Source organism: Salvelinus namaycush, chromosome 7, assembly GCF_016432855.1.
Source record: "Salvelinus namaycush isolate Seneca chromosome 7, SaNama_1.0, whole genome shotgun sequence".
Taxonomy (NCBI): Eukaryota; Metazoa; Chordata; class Actinopteri; order Salmoniformes; family Salmonidae; genus Salvelinus; species Salvelinus namaycush.
The window spans coordinates 58,156,047-58,172,393 of NC_052313.1; the positions used below are offsets into that span (position 1 = coordinate 58,156,047).

Genomic DNA, 16,347 nt, shown 5'->3' on the forward strand with positions numbered 1-16,347 from the left:
GGTCCCACTAGGAGGGTCACTGAGGAAGTTGGCCATCTCTCTACCTGGCTCTGCCCTGGGGAGATGGTCCCACTAGGGGGGTCACTGAGGAAGTTGACCATCTCTCTACCTGGCTCTACCCTGGGGAGATGTCCCACTAGGAGGGTCACTGAGGAAGTTGGCCATCTCTCTACCTGGCTCTGCCCTGGGGAGATGGTCCCACTAGGGGGTCACTGAGGAAGTTGGCCATCTCTCTACCTGGCTCTGCCCTGGGGAGATGGTCCCACTAGGGGGGTCACTGAGGAAGTTGACCATCTCTCTACCTGGCTCTGCCCTGGGGAGATGGTCCCACTAGGAGGGTCACTGATGAAGTTGACCATCTCTCTACCTGGCGTTGCCCTGGGAGATGGTCCCACTAGGGGGGGTCACTGAGGAAGTTGACCATCTCTCTACCTGGCTTTGCTCTGGGGAGATGGTCCCACTAGGGGGGGTCACTGAGGAAGTTGGCCATCTCTCTACCTGGCCTTTGCCCTGGGGAGATGGTCCCACTAGGGGGGGTCACTGAGGAAGTTGGCCATCTCTCTACCTGGCTTTGCCCTGGGGAGATGGTCCCACTAGGAGGGTCACTGAGGAAGTTGGCCATCTCTCTACCTGGCTCTGCCCTGGGGAGATGGTCCCACTAGGAGGGTCCACTGAGGAAGTTGGCCATCTCTCTACCTGGCTCTGCCCTGGGGAGATGGTCCCACTAGGGGGGTCACTGAGGAAGTTGGCCATCTCTCTACCTGGCTTTTGCCCTGGGGAGATGGTCCCACTAGGGGGGTCATTGATGAAGTTGGCCATCTTTCGGAACTTGAAGGTGACAGAGAGTAGAGGGAGAGGTTGTGGAGCACACACAGGACGTCCACACGCTCTCCCTCAGGCACTGCTGGAAGCTGAAGCTGTGGCCGGGCCTGGGGACCAGGGAGACAGGGAGGGCTGAGCCAGTCCACCGCCAGCTCCACACAGTAACCTGGGGATAGAGGTCAGGGCTTAGAGGTCAGAGAGGTCAGGGGTCAAGGACAAGACAGTCCCAAATCAAACACAACATTTCTGTTATAGCTGTTGTACACATGTCAGTCAGTACCCCTCACCAGAGAATGGCTTCAATTGTTGTTTTTACTAATGATATAAATACATGATTAAATTGCAGAATATTGTTTCTGCTATTGGTAAGGAACAGATTGAGACTGCTGTACCATTGTGGGGAAGTACAGTGGAGTGCTGCTGGTGGTTGAAGCCATCTTTACTTCCCACCGTTTGAAACTTGAGGAAGAGTGAGTAGTCTTGTTACTGGCTGCTGCTGAGGCCCCACTGGTCTTCTGCTCCTCCCTGCTCCTCCTGAAGAACAGAACAACCATTATATACTGCCTGTTATAATATATTTATACACATTTATACCCACACATAGACACACACACACACACACACAAAGGAGGGCTGAATACCTTCTGCTGACAGGATGGAAGCAGACCCACAGAGTGGTTTTGTCGTAGGGTCTCAGTCGTCCCTCGTTGGGCACACAGGCGATCACAGTGGAGGGATTCCACAGGGGTGGTCCTGTTACGAACACTCCTCTCTATCAGCGCTGCGTCTGTACTCCTCTGGAGGTCAAAGCCCTGATGAAACACACACACACACACGCACGCACGCACGCACGCACGCACGCACGCACGCACGCACACACACACACACACACACACACCCACACACACACACACACACAGACACAGACACAGACACACAGACACACAGACACAGACACACACACACAGACACACACACACACACACACACACACACACACACACACACAGACACAGACACACACACACACAGACCACACACACACACACACACGCGCACACGCACATGCACACACACACACACACACAGACACACACACACACACACACAAACACACACACACACACACACACACGTAAACACACAAACACACAGACACACACACACAGACACACATACATAGACACACACACAAACACACACACAGACACACACACAGACAGGACACACAGACAGACACACAGACAGACACACACACACACAGACACACACACAGACAGACAGACAGACACACACACAGACACACACACACACACACACACACACACACACACACACACACACACACACACACACACACACACACACACACACACACACACACACAGACACACACACAGACACACACACACACAGACACACACACACACACACACACACAGCAATACAAAAGTGTATCAGGCCTAACGATAGGGATCTAAAAACTCAGTTTAGTATAGTTGCACTTCAGTGTGAAATATGTCAACAAAAATGTATTTAACATTATTTTACCAGGTACATTGACTGAGAACACATTCTCATTTACAGCAACGACCTGGGGAATAGTTACAGGGGAGAGGAGGGGGAAATGAATGAGACAATTGTAAACTGGGGATGAATAGGTGGCCATGATGGTATGAAGACCAGATTGGGAATTTAGCCAGGACACCGGGGTTAACACCTCTTGTACGATAAGTGCCATGGGATCTTTAGTGATCACAAAGAGTCAGGACACCCTTTTAACGTCCCATCCGAAAGACGGCACCCCACACAGGGCAATGTCCCCAATCACTGCCCTGGGGCATTTATTTAGACCAGAGGAAAGGGTGCCTCCTACTGGCCCTCCAACACCACTTCCAGCAGCATCTGGTCTCCCATCCAGGGACATGTGTGTGTTTTCTCTCTGTGTGCGTTGGTGCATGTGTGTGTTTTCTCTCTGTGTGCGTTGGTGCATGTGTGTGCGTACCACTTCTGTCCCTGAAGCATCGTCCTGCAGCACCACCATCCAGTCGCAGGCCTGTGGTCCATTGTTCACCAGAACCACCTTTTCCACCCGGGAAGTCCCAAAGAAGACGTGTTCGAAGCGGAGGCAGGACAATCTCTCCCCCTCTAGGTTTTGGAGCTCCAGGCTCTGGTCCAAAACATCAGCCCTGATCTTTAGGACCATGTCCTTACTGTTCTGCAGCTTCACCCTGGGAGAAAGGGAAGGAGGGAGGGAACTCAATAAACACACACAAAATGCACAAACAAAGACCCATAAGTAACACTAAGCAGAATAAGGTGGAGCGTTTAAGATGATGTTCAAGAGTCTCTAGTTTCCTTACCGGGCCTCCTCTCTGACCCTTGTGGGTCTGTCAGTGCAGAGTTCCACCTTCAGCCACTGGGTTGCGCCAGGCTGCAGGACGCCACTGCTGGGAGAGAGCCTGATGGACTGGCCTCCATCATACAGCACCTGAAAAGCTCCTTCAGCAAGGCCAAGGGCATGAACAGCAATCAATTCATATAACAATAAGACAAATACCAGAAATAAATCAGCTAGATTACTGCAAATGTCAACTCAAATCAATCAAAGCAAGTTTACAGAAGTGGGTTCAATGGGAGAGGCAAAAGCATAATACCTGGAGCAGATCCCTGATTGGTCAATTCCACCTCTTTGCTGATCACCTGACTGTTTGCCATCACAGAGCCGAAATCAGCGAGAGATTCCATGGTGAGAGAAACATACCGGGGAGAACCTGCAGGAAAGCCCAAATATAAGTAACCTTGGATGAGACCTGAAGATTGCATAACCCACTAATGCCTAGGCACATGTCTGTTGGAACCCGAGAAAGCTATTACATGAATGAGTTATGTTATAACAGGTATGACTCTACTTACGCTAAGAGGGGGATCTCCATGGCTTTGTCTTCCAGGACAAGGAGCAGACGGTCACAGACATCCTCATCTTTCTCAGGCCTGAACTCTAGAGTGCCACTCAGGGACAATCCAGCAGCAATGGGGGTTTCTGTGTTTGTCACCCTGAATTTAAACAGCTTGAGTGGTAGGACGGGTTGATAAAATTAAAGAATAGAGGGGCAGGGCAGTATGAAGGGTGGAATTAACAAAAGTGTATAATAATGTATTGCATCAATCAAAATGAGTTTATAAGTTAGAATAGGACAAAAGCGCAATGAAAACTAAGCACAAGTTGCTCTGAACTTTACTAACGTATTACACACAGACAGCTGACAGGCAGCACTGCAGAAAGGATTTCACCTTTGATGTGGGTTCAAGCAGTCTCATTCTTTTCGAGGTAATTCCAGTGTTGGTCACCGTGACAGTGGTCTTGTAAACCTTCCCTGCTTTTACGTCGGTAAACTCAACAACCGGGGGATTAATTCTAACATTCGTTGCCATATTGTTATATCTAAAAGTTGAGAGACTAATAGCAAAATTCGACGACTTATCCCAGTTCAGGTTTTGGTCCTACGTTATCAATGAAATAGGCTTCCTTTTCTGCACTAGTAATGTTTCAATGTATAAAGCTAACCACATACCGATACAGTGTAGCGTGCATGGTTACCATGGCAACAAGACGTAGTAACATTGTCAACGGTACTTGTTTTCTACGGACCACATTCAGCCGGATCTATTTCCGTTAACCAAGATCCCCTTTTCCGGTCCTTCCTTTTCAACAGTTCTCCACCAAAGTGAGTTTGGCTGATTGATAATCCTCGTACAATCTAACTCCATCTTGCAGTATTTATGCATAAAACACATCTTTTCATTGTCCAAATCCATAGTTGTGCACCTCATTGTCAATCGGTTTTGAGTTTGTGATGCTTGTGCATTCATTTAGTTAACAAAAATAGTCAGAACTTTAGTTACCGTACACACCACAGGCTCCGTAACATGCTAGCTGGCTAGCTACCAGACACCAGCATATACTTTTGCCAGCTAACTACAGGCAGTCCAATTAATGGTTACATTTAGCCATTTTCATGAACCATTTTTGTTTCGGTGGAGCAGGGATGTTTTCCTGTTTTGGACGTTAGTGTACCTGGCTAGCTAGCTAACGTTAGCCTTGCAGTTCTGGCGTTTTACTTTGTATGGGACAATCTCTCAACTTGAACCTTCCCGGTTTGTCTTTTCAGATGGCTCCTACCAAGAAGGGAGAGAAGAAGAAGGGGCGTTCAGCCATCAATGAGGTGGTGACCAGAGAATACACCATTAACATCCACAAGCGCATCCATGGAGTGTAAGTACTGTGGTGCAAATGGACAAATTCACCAACAGAAGCCAGTTCAATCAATGTTGGCTCAGCCTCCTCAAAACCCTTGTGTCATTTGCACCTGAAGTCGTTTTTCATCAGTACCAGAGGATATGGTCTGGTGTGACATCATAAGGGAGTATTTACATCACAGAGCATGGCTGTTGACAAATCTGCTGTTCCTCTAAATTGGCAGGTGTCCCTCAAGATGTAGGCTAGTTTTTGTTAGTCCCCTGCGGCTGGTCTTGATCAGAAAGTTCCTTCTCTCTACAGGAGCTTCAAGAGGAGAGCTCCTCGCGCTCTCAAGGAGATCCGCAAGTTCGCCATGAAGGAGATGGGAACTCCTGATGTACGCATCGACACCCGCCTGAACAAGGCTGTGTGGACCAAAGGCGTCAAGTAAGGACTAATGAGACGCCTGTTTTAAGATTAATCGGGTGTATTCATTAGTGCACACTGTAGCAGAATGTTTTGCAACAGTAAACATGGGGTTTCTATTGGACAAGTTCAGAAGTTTCTCCCCGTTTCTGCTGTTTGCTTCCATTTGGTGTCTAGTGAATACACCCCTGTTATCATATGAATCAGGTATTACTGTACTTGTGTTTCCCAAACCACATTAAGTTGGTTAAACAATCACTAAGCCCATTTGTTGAATCGGGCGCTTTCAGTGGGATTAAACATTTTGGAACATTTAGAAATAGGGTATGTTGATCAAACATGCCTCTCTGACATGTAGAATAAGGAATCACATCGGCTCTGTTCATGGCATTTCTATCTGCAACGTTCAAGAACGTTTGGCAACTGAACATGGCCCAGGTGTGCTTCCTCAGGAACAATACGTGTTCCAATATCAAAAACATGGAATAGCTGGGGGTGCTTGAGGAAAGGGTTTGGTAACAGCTCTTTATCTGCCCATACAACCACTTATGGTTGTTGACACAAATAGCACTACAAATTTTGTTGCACAAGCATGTTTTCATTCTGCTTAGTACTAATGTTCACTTGTGTTATGTACAGGAACGTACCATACAAGATGAGACTAACGTTCACTTGTGTTATGTACAGGAACGTGCCATACAGGATGAGACTAACGTTCACCTGTGTTATGTACAGGAACGTGTCATACAGGATGAGACTAACGTTCACCTGTGTTATGTACAGGAACGTGCCATACAGGATGAGACTAACGTTCACCTGTGTTATTTACAGGAACGTGCCATACAGGATGAGACTAACGTTCACCTGTGTTATGTACAGGAACGTGTCATACAGGATGAGACTAACGTTCACCTGTGTTATGTACAGGAACGTGCCATACAGGATGAGACTAACGTTCACCTGTGTTATTTACAGGAACGTGCCATACAGGATGAGACTAACGTTCACTTGTGTTATGTACAGGAACGTGCCATACAGGATGAGACTAACGTTCACCTGTGTTATGTACAGGAACGTGCCATACAGGATGAGACTAACGTTCACCTGTGTTATTTACAGGAATGTGCCATACAGGATGAGACTAACGTTCACCTGTGTTATTTACAGGAATGTGCCATACAGGATGAGACTAACGTTCACCTGTGTTATTTACAGGAATGTGCCATACAGGATGAGGGTACGATTGTCCAGGAAGCGCAATGAGGATGAAGACTCCCCAAACAAACTGTACACACTCGTCACGTATGTCCCTGTCACAACATACAAAGGTGAGGCGTAGTCAATACCAATTGTGCCTTCATAGGGTTGCTACAGTATAATTTATTCAGACTTGTGCTGAAATGTCAACGATAGTCTCAATTCCTGTATATCCCTGTTCTGTTCTTGATTTTTCTAATAGCAAATACACCAATATGAAAGATTTAGTTTGATCATCTTTTCTGCCCTGGGATGATGAAGACAGAGGTTTATTATTGTCACGCTCTGTTGCTGAAACCTTTTTCTTTCCTTTGTCAACAGGTCTACAGACGGTCAATGTTGATGAGAATTAGATCTTCAACGCTTGTAGAATAAATGTATAAAATGACTTTTGTCTGATGTCTTTATTATACACTACAACAGGGTTCCCCAACCTGCGGCCCGCTTGCTGAATTTGGCCCACGGGTTTTATTTGCCCCCCCCCCGTTTTCTGGGCAAAAATATATTTTTGTTGGGTGGAAAGTTGAACATAAGATTGTAAAAACAGCAGGAAGTCAGCTCTAAGTGATTTTAATTCCACATCTGTTCCCAAGCATTCCCACGCATAATAGAGAGATATGTGATCGTATAGAAATGTAAGCAAGGTTTGAAATGATTGTTTTAGTCAAACATCTGTTTGGGCTTCTTGCAGTCAATTTGCACTCTACAGATGATTTGTAATTATGTTCCAGCCCCCCGACCAATCCCCACTCCCAAAAGGAATGGTCCTGAGGCTGAGTCTAGTTGATCATCCCTGCACTACCAAGTAGATGAACTGTTCTGAATACAGGCCTACTTGAAGCGTGTCTGTGACTTGCATGTCTGGATGAGGTTGGGTGCCTAAATGTAACTGTATTCATGACATTATAAATGCGCAAACACCTCACACTTCTCCCTTCCTTTTCTATTGACTCAAGCTACTGCCTTTTTCAACTTCCTCAAACGCCTTATCCTCTGTGGAAGACCATTGTCCAAGAACTGCCAGAACCATGATATATACACTGCTCAAAAAAATAAAGGGAACACTTAAACAACACAATGTAACTCCAAGTCAATCACACTTCTGTGAAATCAAACTGTCCACTTAGGAAGCACCACTGATTGACAATAAATTTCACATGCTGTTGTGCAAATGGAATAGACAACAGGTGGAAATTATAGGCAATTAGCAAGACACCCCCAATAAAGGAGTGGTTCTGCAGGTGGTGACCAAAGACCACTTCTCAGTTCCTATGCTTCCTGGCTGATGTTTTGGTCACTTTTGAATGCTGGCGGTGCTTTCACTCTAGTGGTAGCATGAGACGGAGTCTACAACCCACACAAGTGGCTCAGGTAGTGCAGCTCATCCAGGATGGCACATCAATGCGAGCTGTGGCAAGAAGGTTTGCTGTGTCTGTCAGCGTAGTGTCCAGAGCATGGAGGCGCTACCAGGAGACAGGCCGGTACATCAGGAGACGTGGAGGAGGCCGTAGGAGGGCAGCAACCCAGCAGCAGGACCGCTACCTCCGCCTTTGTGCAAGGAGGATCAGGAGGAGCACTGCCAGAGCCCTGCAAAATGACCTCCAGCAGGCCACAAATGTGCATGTGTCTGCTCAAACGGTCAGAAACAGACTCCATGAGGGTGGTATGAGGGCCCGACGTCCACAGGTGGGGGTTGTGCTTACAGCCCAACACCGTGCAGGACGTTTGGCATTTGCCAGAGAACACCAAGATTGGCAAATTTGCCACTGGCGCCCTGTGCTCTTCACAGATGAAAGCAGGTTCACACTGAGCACATGTGACAGAGTCTGGAGACGCCGTGGAGAACGTTCTGCTGCCTGCAACATCCTCCAGCATGACCGGTTTGGCGGTGGGTCAGTCATGGTGTGGGGTGGCATTTCTTTGGGGGGCCGCACAGCCCTCCATGTGCTCGCCAGAGGTAGCCTGACTGCCATTAGGTACCGAGATGAGATCCTCAGACCCCTTGTGAGACCATATGCTGGTGCGGTTGGCCCTGGGTTCCTCCTAATGCAAGACAATGCTAGACCTCATGTGGCTGGAGTGTGTCAGCAGTTCCTGCAAGAGGAAGGCATTGATGCTATGGACTGGCCCGCCCGTTCCCCAGACCTGAATCCAATTGAGCACATCTGGGACATCATGTCTCGCTCCATCCACCAAAGCCACGTTGCACCACAGACTGTCCAGGAGTTGGCGGATGCTTTAGTCAAGGTCTGGGAGGAGATCCCTCAGGAGACCATCCGCCACCTCATCAGGAGCATGCCCAGGCGTTGTAGGGAGGTCATACAGGCACGTGGAGGCCACACACACTACTGAGCCTCATTTTGACTTGTTTTAAGGACATTACATCAAAGTTGGATCAGCCTGTAGTGTGGTTTTCCACTTTAATTTTGAGTGTGACTCCAAATCCAGACCTCCATGGGTTGATAAATTTGATTTCCATTGATAATTTTTGTGTGATTTTGTTGTCAGCACATTCAACTATGTAAAGAAAAAAGTATTTAATAAGAATATTTCATTCATTCAGATCTAGGATGTGTTATTTTAGTGTTCCCTTTATTTTTTTGAGCAGTGTATATTTATTAGGTTCTTTGAGATTGCCATTGTGATGATAAGCACTATATATAATAAATATTATTAGATGTGATTGAAACCCTATCCATTGACCAGTCATCTGTGTTAGCCAATATAGTCTCTTGAGGGTTTACCCATAATTTCCAAATACTCTTGAATCCTGATCCCAGTGTCTAGCAAGCTGGAGAGTTTTGCATTTTGAGTGCAAATTTCAGACACTCTTCATCTCGTCTCTGCCACCACAGTTATATGGGCTATTCTGATTCAACACTGGGATATTTTTTTAATGACGTGATGAGTGTCTGACATTTACACTTAATTTCTCCAGCTGCCTGCCACAGAGGGTGTTGCGGTCTGCCCTCCAGGACACCTACAGCACCCAATGTCACAGGAAGGCCATAAAGATCATCAAGGACATCAACCACCCGAGCCACAGCCTGTTCACCCCGCTATCATCCAGAAGGCGAGGTCAGTACAGGTGCATCAAAGCTGGGACCGAGAGACTGAAAAACAGCTATCTCAAGGGCATCAGACTGTTAAATAGCCATCACTAGATGACCTCCACCCAGTACTCTACCCTGATCTTAGTCACTGTCCCTAGCCGGCTACCACCCAGTTACTCAATCCTGCATGGAATCATAGGTCACTTTAATAATGTTTACATATGTTTTACTCATTTTATATGTATAAACTGTATTATAGTCAATGCCACTGACATTGCTTGTCCTAATATTTATATATTTCTTAATTCCATTCAATGACTTTTAGATGTGTGTGTATTGTTGTGAATTGTTAGATACTACTACACTGTTGGAGCTAAGAACACAAGCATTTCGCTACACCCTCAATAACATCTGCTAAATATGTGTATGCGACCAATACAATCTGATTTGATTTGACCTCCCTGGCACATCCAACTGGCTGTAAGGAATGATGAGCGGTTGGGGGAGGGGTTCACCTTAGCTGAGGGGCGTGTTCTTCTAAACATCCAAGCCCAGCTGCTCCCCAAGAAGACCAAGAGCAACAACAGCAATGTAATTTATGCAAACAATGCCAATAATACCCATGATGCTGGCCATGTAACTGAGGTATTGTATGTATTTAATAAAACAATAAGTATTTCACACGGTAAGCCTTATCCTGATATGTGTATATTGTGCAACACTGATAATTATTCCCACTGGCATCTGAATGTACAACAGGGTACACATTGTTGTCCAAACACACATGCAGCATGATATGACTGGGGCGGGTAGTCAATGTTGCATTGTGTGCCATATGAAGCCATGTATGATGGTAGCCCATAGTCTAAGCTCATTTTATATTTGCAGTGAGCATATGCACAACTTTTTGTGTAGAGTTTTTTTTTTTTTAATACAGGAGCATACGATATCACTGGCCAATTGCATAGCTAGTTCTCGGGTAGTCTTGTCCAGTCCTATGTTGTGCGGTGTAAACTTTTGAACGCTAGGGGGCGAAATTGGTCTGTGTTATTGCATCAACAACATGGATAACGGGACAGGTACGCGAACATCACAAGAAACGTTACTATTGCATTAGTTGCAATTACACAGCAGGTAAGACATCACATTTGGGTTTTACAATGGGAAACTAACTATCAGATCATTTTCTGATCAAGACAAACGTACTCAGGAGCAGGCCTAGCTTGCTACACTATTCGGAATGGTCAGAATTATGGCTAGCCAGCAAACAGCAACAAGCTAACAGTAGCTAACGTTAACTGAAGTTAGCCAGCTAGTTGAGCTAAATTGATCTCGCCCTGGCTTTCAGTAGGGACAGTTGTTTTGACCACGCCTATAGTTAGTTGGTGATTGGCATAAATGGTAATGTAGTTTTACAGCCTGCTGAAATGGTAGCCTATGGATGCTAAGCTAGCTAGGTAGCCTGCTAAGTAACTAGTCTCTCCTCACTGTCCCTGTGCCACTCCTCTGCCTGTGCCGGTGGAGCGCCCGCCTGAGTCCAAAGATTATGACAACTAGCTAACGTTAACTAGCCTTCAGTCCAAGTAGTATGGTAAGGTTTCCCCCTTTCATCTGTGCAGAGTCTGGCGAGAAAGACTACCTGCTATTGCTAAACAGCTGTTTCTGCAGGTACCGTCGCTACTTCGATGGCCCACGGGTGATGCAAATAACGATGCGGCACCACTGGCTGCTCGTCGGGGCTTGCGGCTGGGTGTTGCTCATCCTCGTGTTTGCCAACAAGTTTATCAATTTTAACGCCAGAGCCACGGATGGTAAGTTATCAGACTGAAACCTGATAGCTAGTATTGATGAGAAAAAAACAATCTATACCTTTCAGTAATTGTTCAGCTAGAGTTACATAACAGCTATGCTGTTAGATTTAAACGTCTAGTCTATCCCCCTTGGAATTGTCTTGTGATCTCTTAGTGTTTTGTGTTTCAGACTATGGGGAGAAGACTGAGATGCAGAGTTGGACTCAACCAGGAGTTAAGGCCATCAAATCACTGCCAGCTCAGAAATCAGACAGAAGAGCTCCCAAGTCATCAGACCTGGTAGGTGTTTTGTTTGTGTGTGTGCGCCCTTGAAACAGAATCATCAGTTACTTGAATTGTGTGTGTGTGTGTGTGTGTGTGTGTGTGTGTGTGTGTGTGTGTGTGTGTGTCAGTCCTCAGTAGGCCCCTCCTCCATGGCCAACCCAACAGACTGGAACACTGTGGAGACGAGGCGTCTGGAGCTGCTGTCAGCCGTGTGTAAGAACGACTCCCTCAGGAACCTCACTCACACCTCAATCAACAAGTTTGTCTTGGACCGCATCTTTGTGTGCGACAAACACAAGATCCTCTTCTGCCAGACCCCCAAAGTGGGCAACACTCAATGGAAGAAGGTCCTCATCGTTCTCAATGGTGAGTGAGGGAGGACTGTAGGGAGAGAGTCAGTGAGGGAGGACGGTAGGGAGAGAGTCAGTGAGGGAGGACGGTAGGGAGAGAGTCAGTGAGGGAGGACGGTAGGGAGAGAGTCAGTGAGGGAGGACGGTAGGGAGAGAGTCAGTGAGGGAGGACGGTAGGGAGAGAGTCGGTGAGGGAGGACGGTAGGGAGAGAGTCGGTGAGGGAGGACGGTAGGGAGAGAGTCGGTGAGGGAGGACGGTAGGGAGAGAGTCGGTGAGGGAGGACGGTAGGGAGAGAGTCGGTGAGGGAGGACGGTAGGGAGAGAGTCGGTGAGGGAGGACGGTAGGGAGAGAGTCGGTGAGGGAGGACGGTAGGGAGAGAGTCGGTGAGGGAGGACGTGAGGGAGGACGGTAGGGAGAGAGTCGGCGTGGGAGGACGGTAGGGAGAGAGTCGGTGTGGGAGGACGGTAGGGAGAGAGTCGGTGTGGGAGGACGGTAGGGAGAGAGTCGGTGAGGGAGGACGGTACGGAGAGAGGAAGGAAAGACGGTGACAGTGTCAGTGAGTGATGATGAGTAAAAGTTGACTCAAAACGTACTTATCTGTCTGTAAATTGTAGTGATGTAGTAGCCTCGATCCCAGTGAAGGACGAAAAAATAGTGTTCTTCTCTGTCCTTTTGCCCCTCAGGAGAGTTCTCCACTGTGGAGGAGATCCCAGAGAACCTGGTTCATGACCATGAGAAGAACGGACTGCCCCGCCTCTCCTCTCTGACGGAGAAAGAAATCACTAAAAGGTTAAGGCCCTGCTCCAATACTTCAGAAATGCATCCTATCGTCCTTCCTTGAAGTAATCACAGATCTGAATTAGTTAGATTGGTTAAAGTAATAAGATGGTAATGTAGGCTATCATTGCTTACACCTACCCAATCACTTGCTATCTTAAGATTAATGCACTAATTGTAAGTCGGTCTGGATAAGAATGTCTGCTAAATGACTCAAATGTTATAGAGCCGTGCTTTACGTCAAGGAAGGACGGCTCGTTTTGCTTAACACCTTTGACTTGTTTGGCCCTGCCCTGTATTCCATTGTGGTGTTCTGATTCTATGGGACTCACACTGTGCTTTTTGTTTTATCTCACCAGGTTAGCCACATACTTCAAGTTCTTCATCGTCAGAGACCCGTTCGAGCGCCTCATCTCCGCCTTCAAGGACAAGTTTGTGAAGAACCCGCGCTTCGAGCCCTGGTACAAGCACGACATCGCTCCCGCCATCATCCGCAAGTACCGTAAGAGTCACCGTGACAACGACAACAACAAGGCGACTACGGGCCTGCGCTTTGAGGACTTCATCCGTTACCTGGGCGATGAGCCCGGGCGGCGCCGCATGGACCGTCAGTTTGGGGAGCATGTTATCCACTGGGTGACGTACGCGGAACTCTGCGCCCCCTGTGACATCACGTACAGCGTCGTGGGGCACCACGAAACTCTAGAACGCGATGCCCCCTACATCCTGAAAGCTGCCGGGATAGAGCGTCTGGTATCGTACCCCACCATCCCCCCGGGGATCACCCGTTACAACCGGACCAAGGTGGAGCGCTACTTCTCAGGCATCAGCAAGCGGGACGTCAGGCGGCTTTACGGCCGGTACCAAGGAGACTTCAGCCTCTTCGGCTACCCCAGCCCGGACTTCCTGCTAAACTGAATGACGATGACACTAAAGAAAGACTGTTTTGCAACGATATTATAATAATATAATGTCTCTCTAATCTAACATGCATCTTAATCAGTGTGTGGTTTACTGAAGAGGTAGGGAGGGTGTAGCTAGCTAGCCACCTAGCCTGGCTGCTCTAACTAGGAGCCATAGTAGAGACTAGTGATCCCCACCATCCGGGCTCGAGCCAGGGAGGGATGGAGACTACAGGTTGGTCTGATATAACGTGCTGATCTGCTGTAGGATGATCGTCACTCCTCTACCTGGCTGACAGTAATTCCTGTCTCGACCTAGCAACACTTCCTGCCTCTGCCTAGCAACTGTCACCATGGGCGATGACTGTACTACATGCCTCTACTTCCTGGTAGCCGTCACCATGGTGGCCATGAATGGCATGAGGACCGAGGTGATGGAGAGTTACTCACTATGGTCATGGCTAATGGCTGTATTCGCCCTACGACCAATGAATTAAGTGCCACATTTTAATGTTATTTAACAAAGCTTTTTGTATTATAATAATTACTTTATTTAAACCAGAGATTACTGTTACATACTGTGCTAAATTGTACCACCCTCTGCACTACTTCTACACAAAGCAGGTCTGCTGCTGGTACTGCATTATGGACTAACACTGAAGTGGGTCTGGGAGACAGTAGCCTGGTTAAACCAGACTGAATGCTGAGCACACCATTGAAACGTAGCAGAATCAGTTTGAATGCGAGGTTATAGAGATGGTAGTGAAACACTAACCGGTTAACAATATCAGAGCCCCAGCTCTCTTCCCTCCAGTCTAACCCCTCATACAGAGTAGAGCAACTCCATCTAGCTTCAAGACTCGGCACCTATATAAATGGTGTGATTCTGTGATCTCAAAGGGTTGACAAGCGCTGAGTGGGAGGAGTCAGTGTCTGCAATGCCTGTGTTCAGGTGACAGGGGGAAGGTTCACTGTGGCGTAACTCCTGCTGATTGGCTGAAGCTACTACAGTGGATAATACTATGCCTGTATTATGTCATGGGGTGTACAGTCCCTGGGTCTTACCTCATGTTCCCATCCAGTACAGTAGACAGACAGATATATAGATGGCCTTCAGGGTTAATCCAGTTAAATTCAGCCCAGACACATAATATGGGATCATGGCAATATGGATTGGAGGCATACAGCCAACCCTCTTCTATACCCATACTTATGTCAAAGAAGGTGGATGAACGAAGATGTCTTACTCAGGCTGTTTACGTTCTACTTAAGCGGTGGCTCTCCCGTAGACACCATTGCGATAGCAGCTGTGTCTGGTCTACTTAGTTCCTTGACTGTATATAAACCATAAAGTGAGGGAGTGGGATGCCTCGCTTCCTCTGTCTGTTTGCCACCTGTAAGGGCAGTACATTAGACTACATTGGCACTGTACCTGGGAGAAGGAAAAAATGGTTTCATTTTCTCATCCTCAGAACTGTTATTTCACAATTGAATTCCATGAATTGTCTTATTCTTCATCCTAAACAGGACACCGTCCAATGGCGTCCATGAAGAGAAGTGAGTGACAGTTTCCTGTTGACCTTTTTTAATCAACCAATGTTTGGTATGGTCAGTCACATGGTATTGCCAGAGCTAGGTGGACAGGCCATGGTTACTGAGTAATAAAGGTTTCATGTAAAATATAAAACTGGTCTTTTGCACTCTTCTCTGTACCACAACACATGTATGTATTTTGTCTTTACATGTGAGGTCAGTTACCCTGCAGTAGACCTGATATTCTCATTCTAGCAGTAGACCCACCACAATTCATTCAATTACACCTAGGGCTGGGCCATATGGGCAAAATATTACAGCACAGTATTTTCTTTTTTCATTTTATGTTTTTGAATAATAAAAGTTGTACATGTTCTTTATGAGTAGTGTGTGATCCTAAGGTGGCAACACATAGATACTACGTGATTTCAAAATGGGTCTTTCTGCATTCTGATTGTTTTATACTGTTCAATTCAACTTCAACCCCCCCAAAAGTCATCGTTTTCTGCATTTGAGATCATTTCTACACTGCCACGTAGGGCTACACGATATGGGCAAGCAATCTGGGCCTTCCTTTTAACCAAATGTTGCAATTTGACTTGCATTTAGAGCATAACACTTAACTGTTGGAATCATGGAAATAGAATGTCTATTCTAGTTATATAATAGTGGGCACTTTTAATACAGTGTTTGACATGACAACGAATGAAAATGCCAGGGAGGAGTTATTGTAGGAACTAGTGTAGGAACTAAAGTGTTGATGATAGGTGTTTCCTAGGGGGCCCTTTAATCTTTGGCTACATTGACTGTTCTCTCTTAGCTACATGAAGTAGCTAACATTCTTGCTTTGCGTTTACCTCGAATTTAGAAAATACTGTTGCACAAACATGCTGAATTAGGTCTACACCATC

The 16,347-nt window shown here is 46.8% G+C and overlaps 2 protein-coding genes across 2 annotated transcripts; both read left to right on the forward strand.

The window, feature by feature from the left end:
* Positions 1-4,486: 4,486 nt before the first annotated feature.
* LOC120050574 (60S ribosomal protein L31-like) lies at positions 4,487-7,134 on the forward strand. Its single transcript, XM_038997165.1, has 5 exons — positions 4,487-4,550; positions 4,995-5,098; positions 5,384-5,509; positions 6,704-6,816; positions 7,067-7,134. The coding sequence occupies exons 2-5, from the start codon at positions 4,995-4,997 to the stop codon at positions 7,096-7,098; spliced, it is 375 nt and encodes a 124-aa protein (XP_038853093.1). The 5' UTR covers positions 4,487-4,550; the 3' UTR covers positions 7,099-7,134.
* Positions 7,135-10,832: 3,698 nt separating this feature from the next.
* LOC120051517 (carbohydrate sulfotransferase 10-like) lies at positions 10,833-15,747 on the forward strand. Its single transcript, XM_038998424.1, has 6 exons — positions 10,833-10,932; positions 11,467-11,609; positions 11,779-11,888; positions 12,002-12,239; positions 12,908-13,013; positions 13,361-15,747. The coding sequence occupies exons 2-6, from the start codon at positions 11,498-11,500 to the stop codon at positions 13,917-13,919; spliced, it is 1,125 nt and encodes a 374-aa protein (XP_038854352.1). The 5' UTR covers positions 10,833-10,932; positions 11,467-11,497; the 3' UTR covers positions 13,920-15,747.
* The last annotated feature ends 600 nt before the right edge of the window (positions 15,748-16,347 follow it).

What these genes read in the sequence shown, in the direction of transcription:
- LOC120050574 (XM_038997165.1), top strand. Translation starts at nt 4,995, where the DNA reads ATGGCTCCTACCAAGAAGGGAGAGAAGAAGAAGGGGCGTTCAGCCATC. An exon ending in GTGTGGACCAAAGGCGTCAA is followed by an intron (nt 5,510 to 6,703) that starts GTAAGGACTAAT and finishes TGTTATTTACAG; the next exon opens with GAATGTGCCATACAGGATGA. An exon ending in CCCTGTCACAACATACAAAG is followed by an intron (nt 6,817 to 7,066) that starts GTGAGGCGTAGT and finishes CTTTGTCAACAG; the next exon opens with GTCTACAGACGGTCAATGTT.
- LOC120051517 (XM_038998424.1), top strand. Translation starts at nt 11,498, where the DNA reads ATGCAAATAACGATGCGGCACCACTGGCTGCTCGTCGGGGCTTGCGGC. An exon ending in CTCCCAAGTCATCAGACCTG is followed by an intron (nt 11,889 to 12,001) that starts GTAGGTGTTTTG and finishes TGTGTGTGTCAG; the next exon opens with TCCTCAGTAGGCCCCTCCTC. An exon ending in GAGAAAGAAATCACTAAAAG is followed by an intron (nt 13,014 to 13,360) that starts GTTAAGGCCCTG and finishes TTATCTCACCAG; the next exon opens with GTTAGCCACATACTTCAAGT.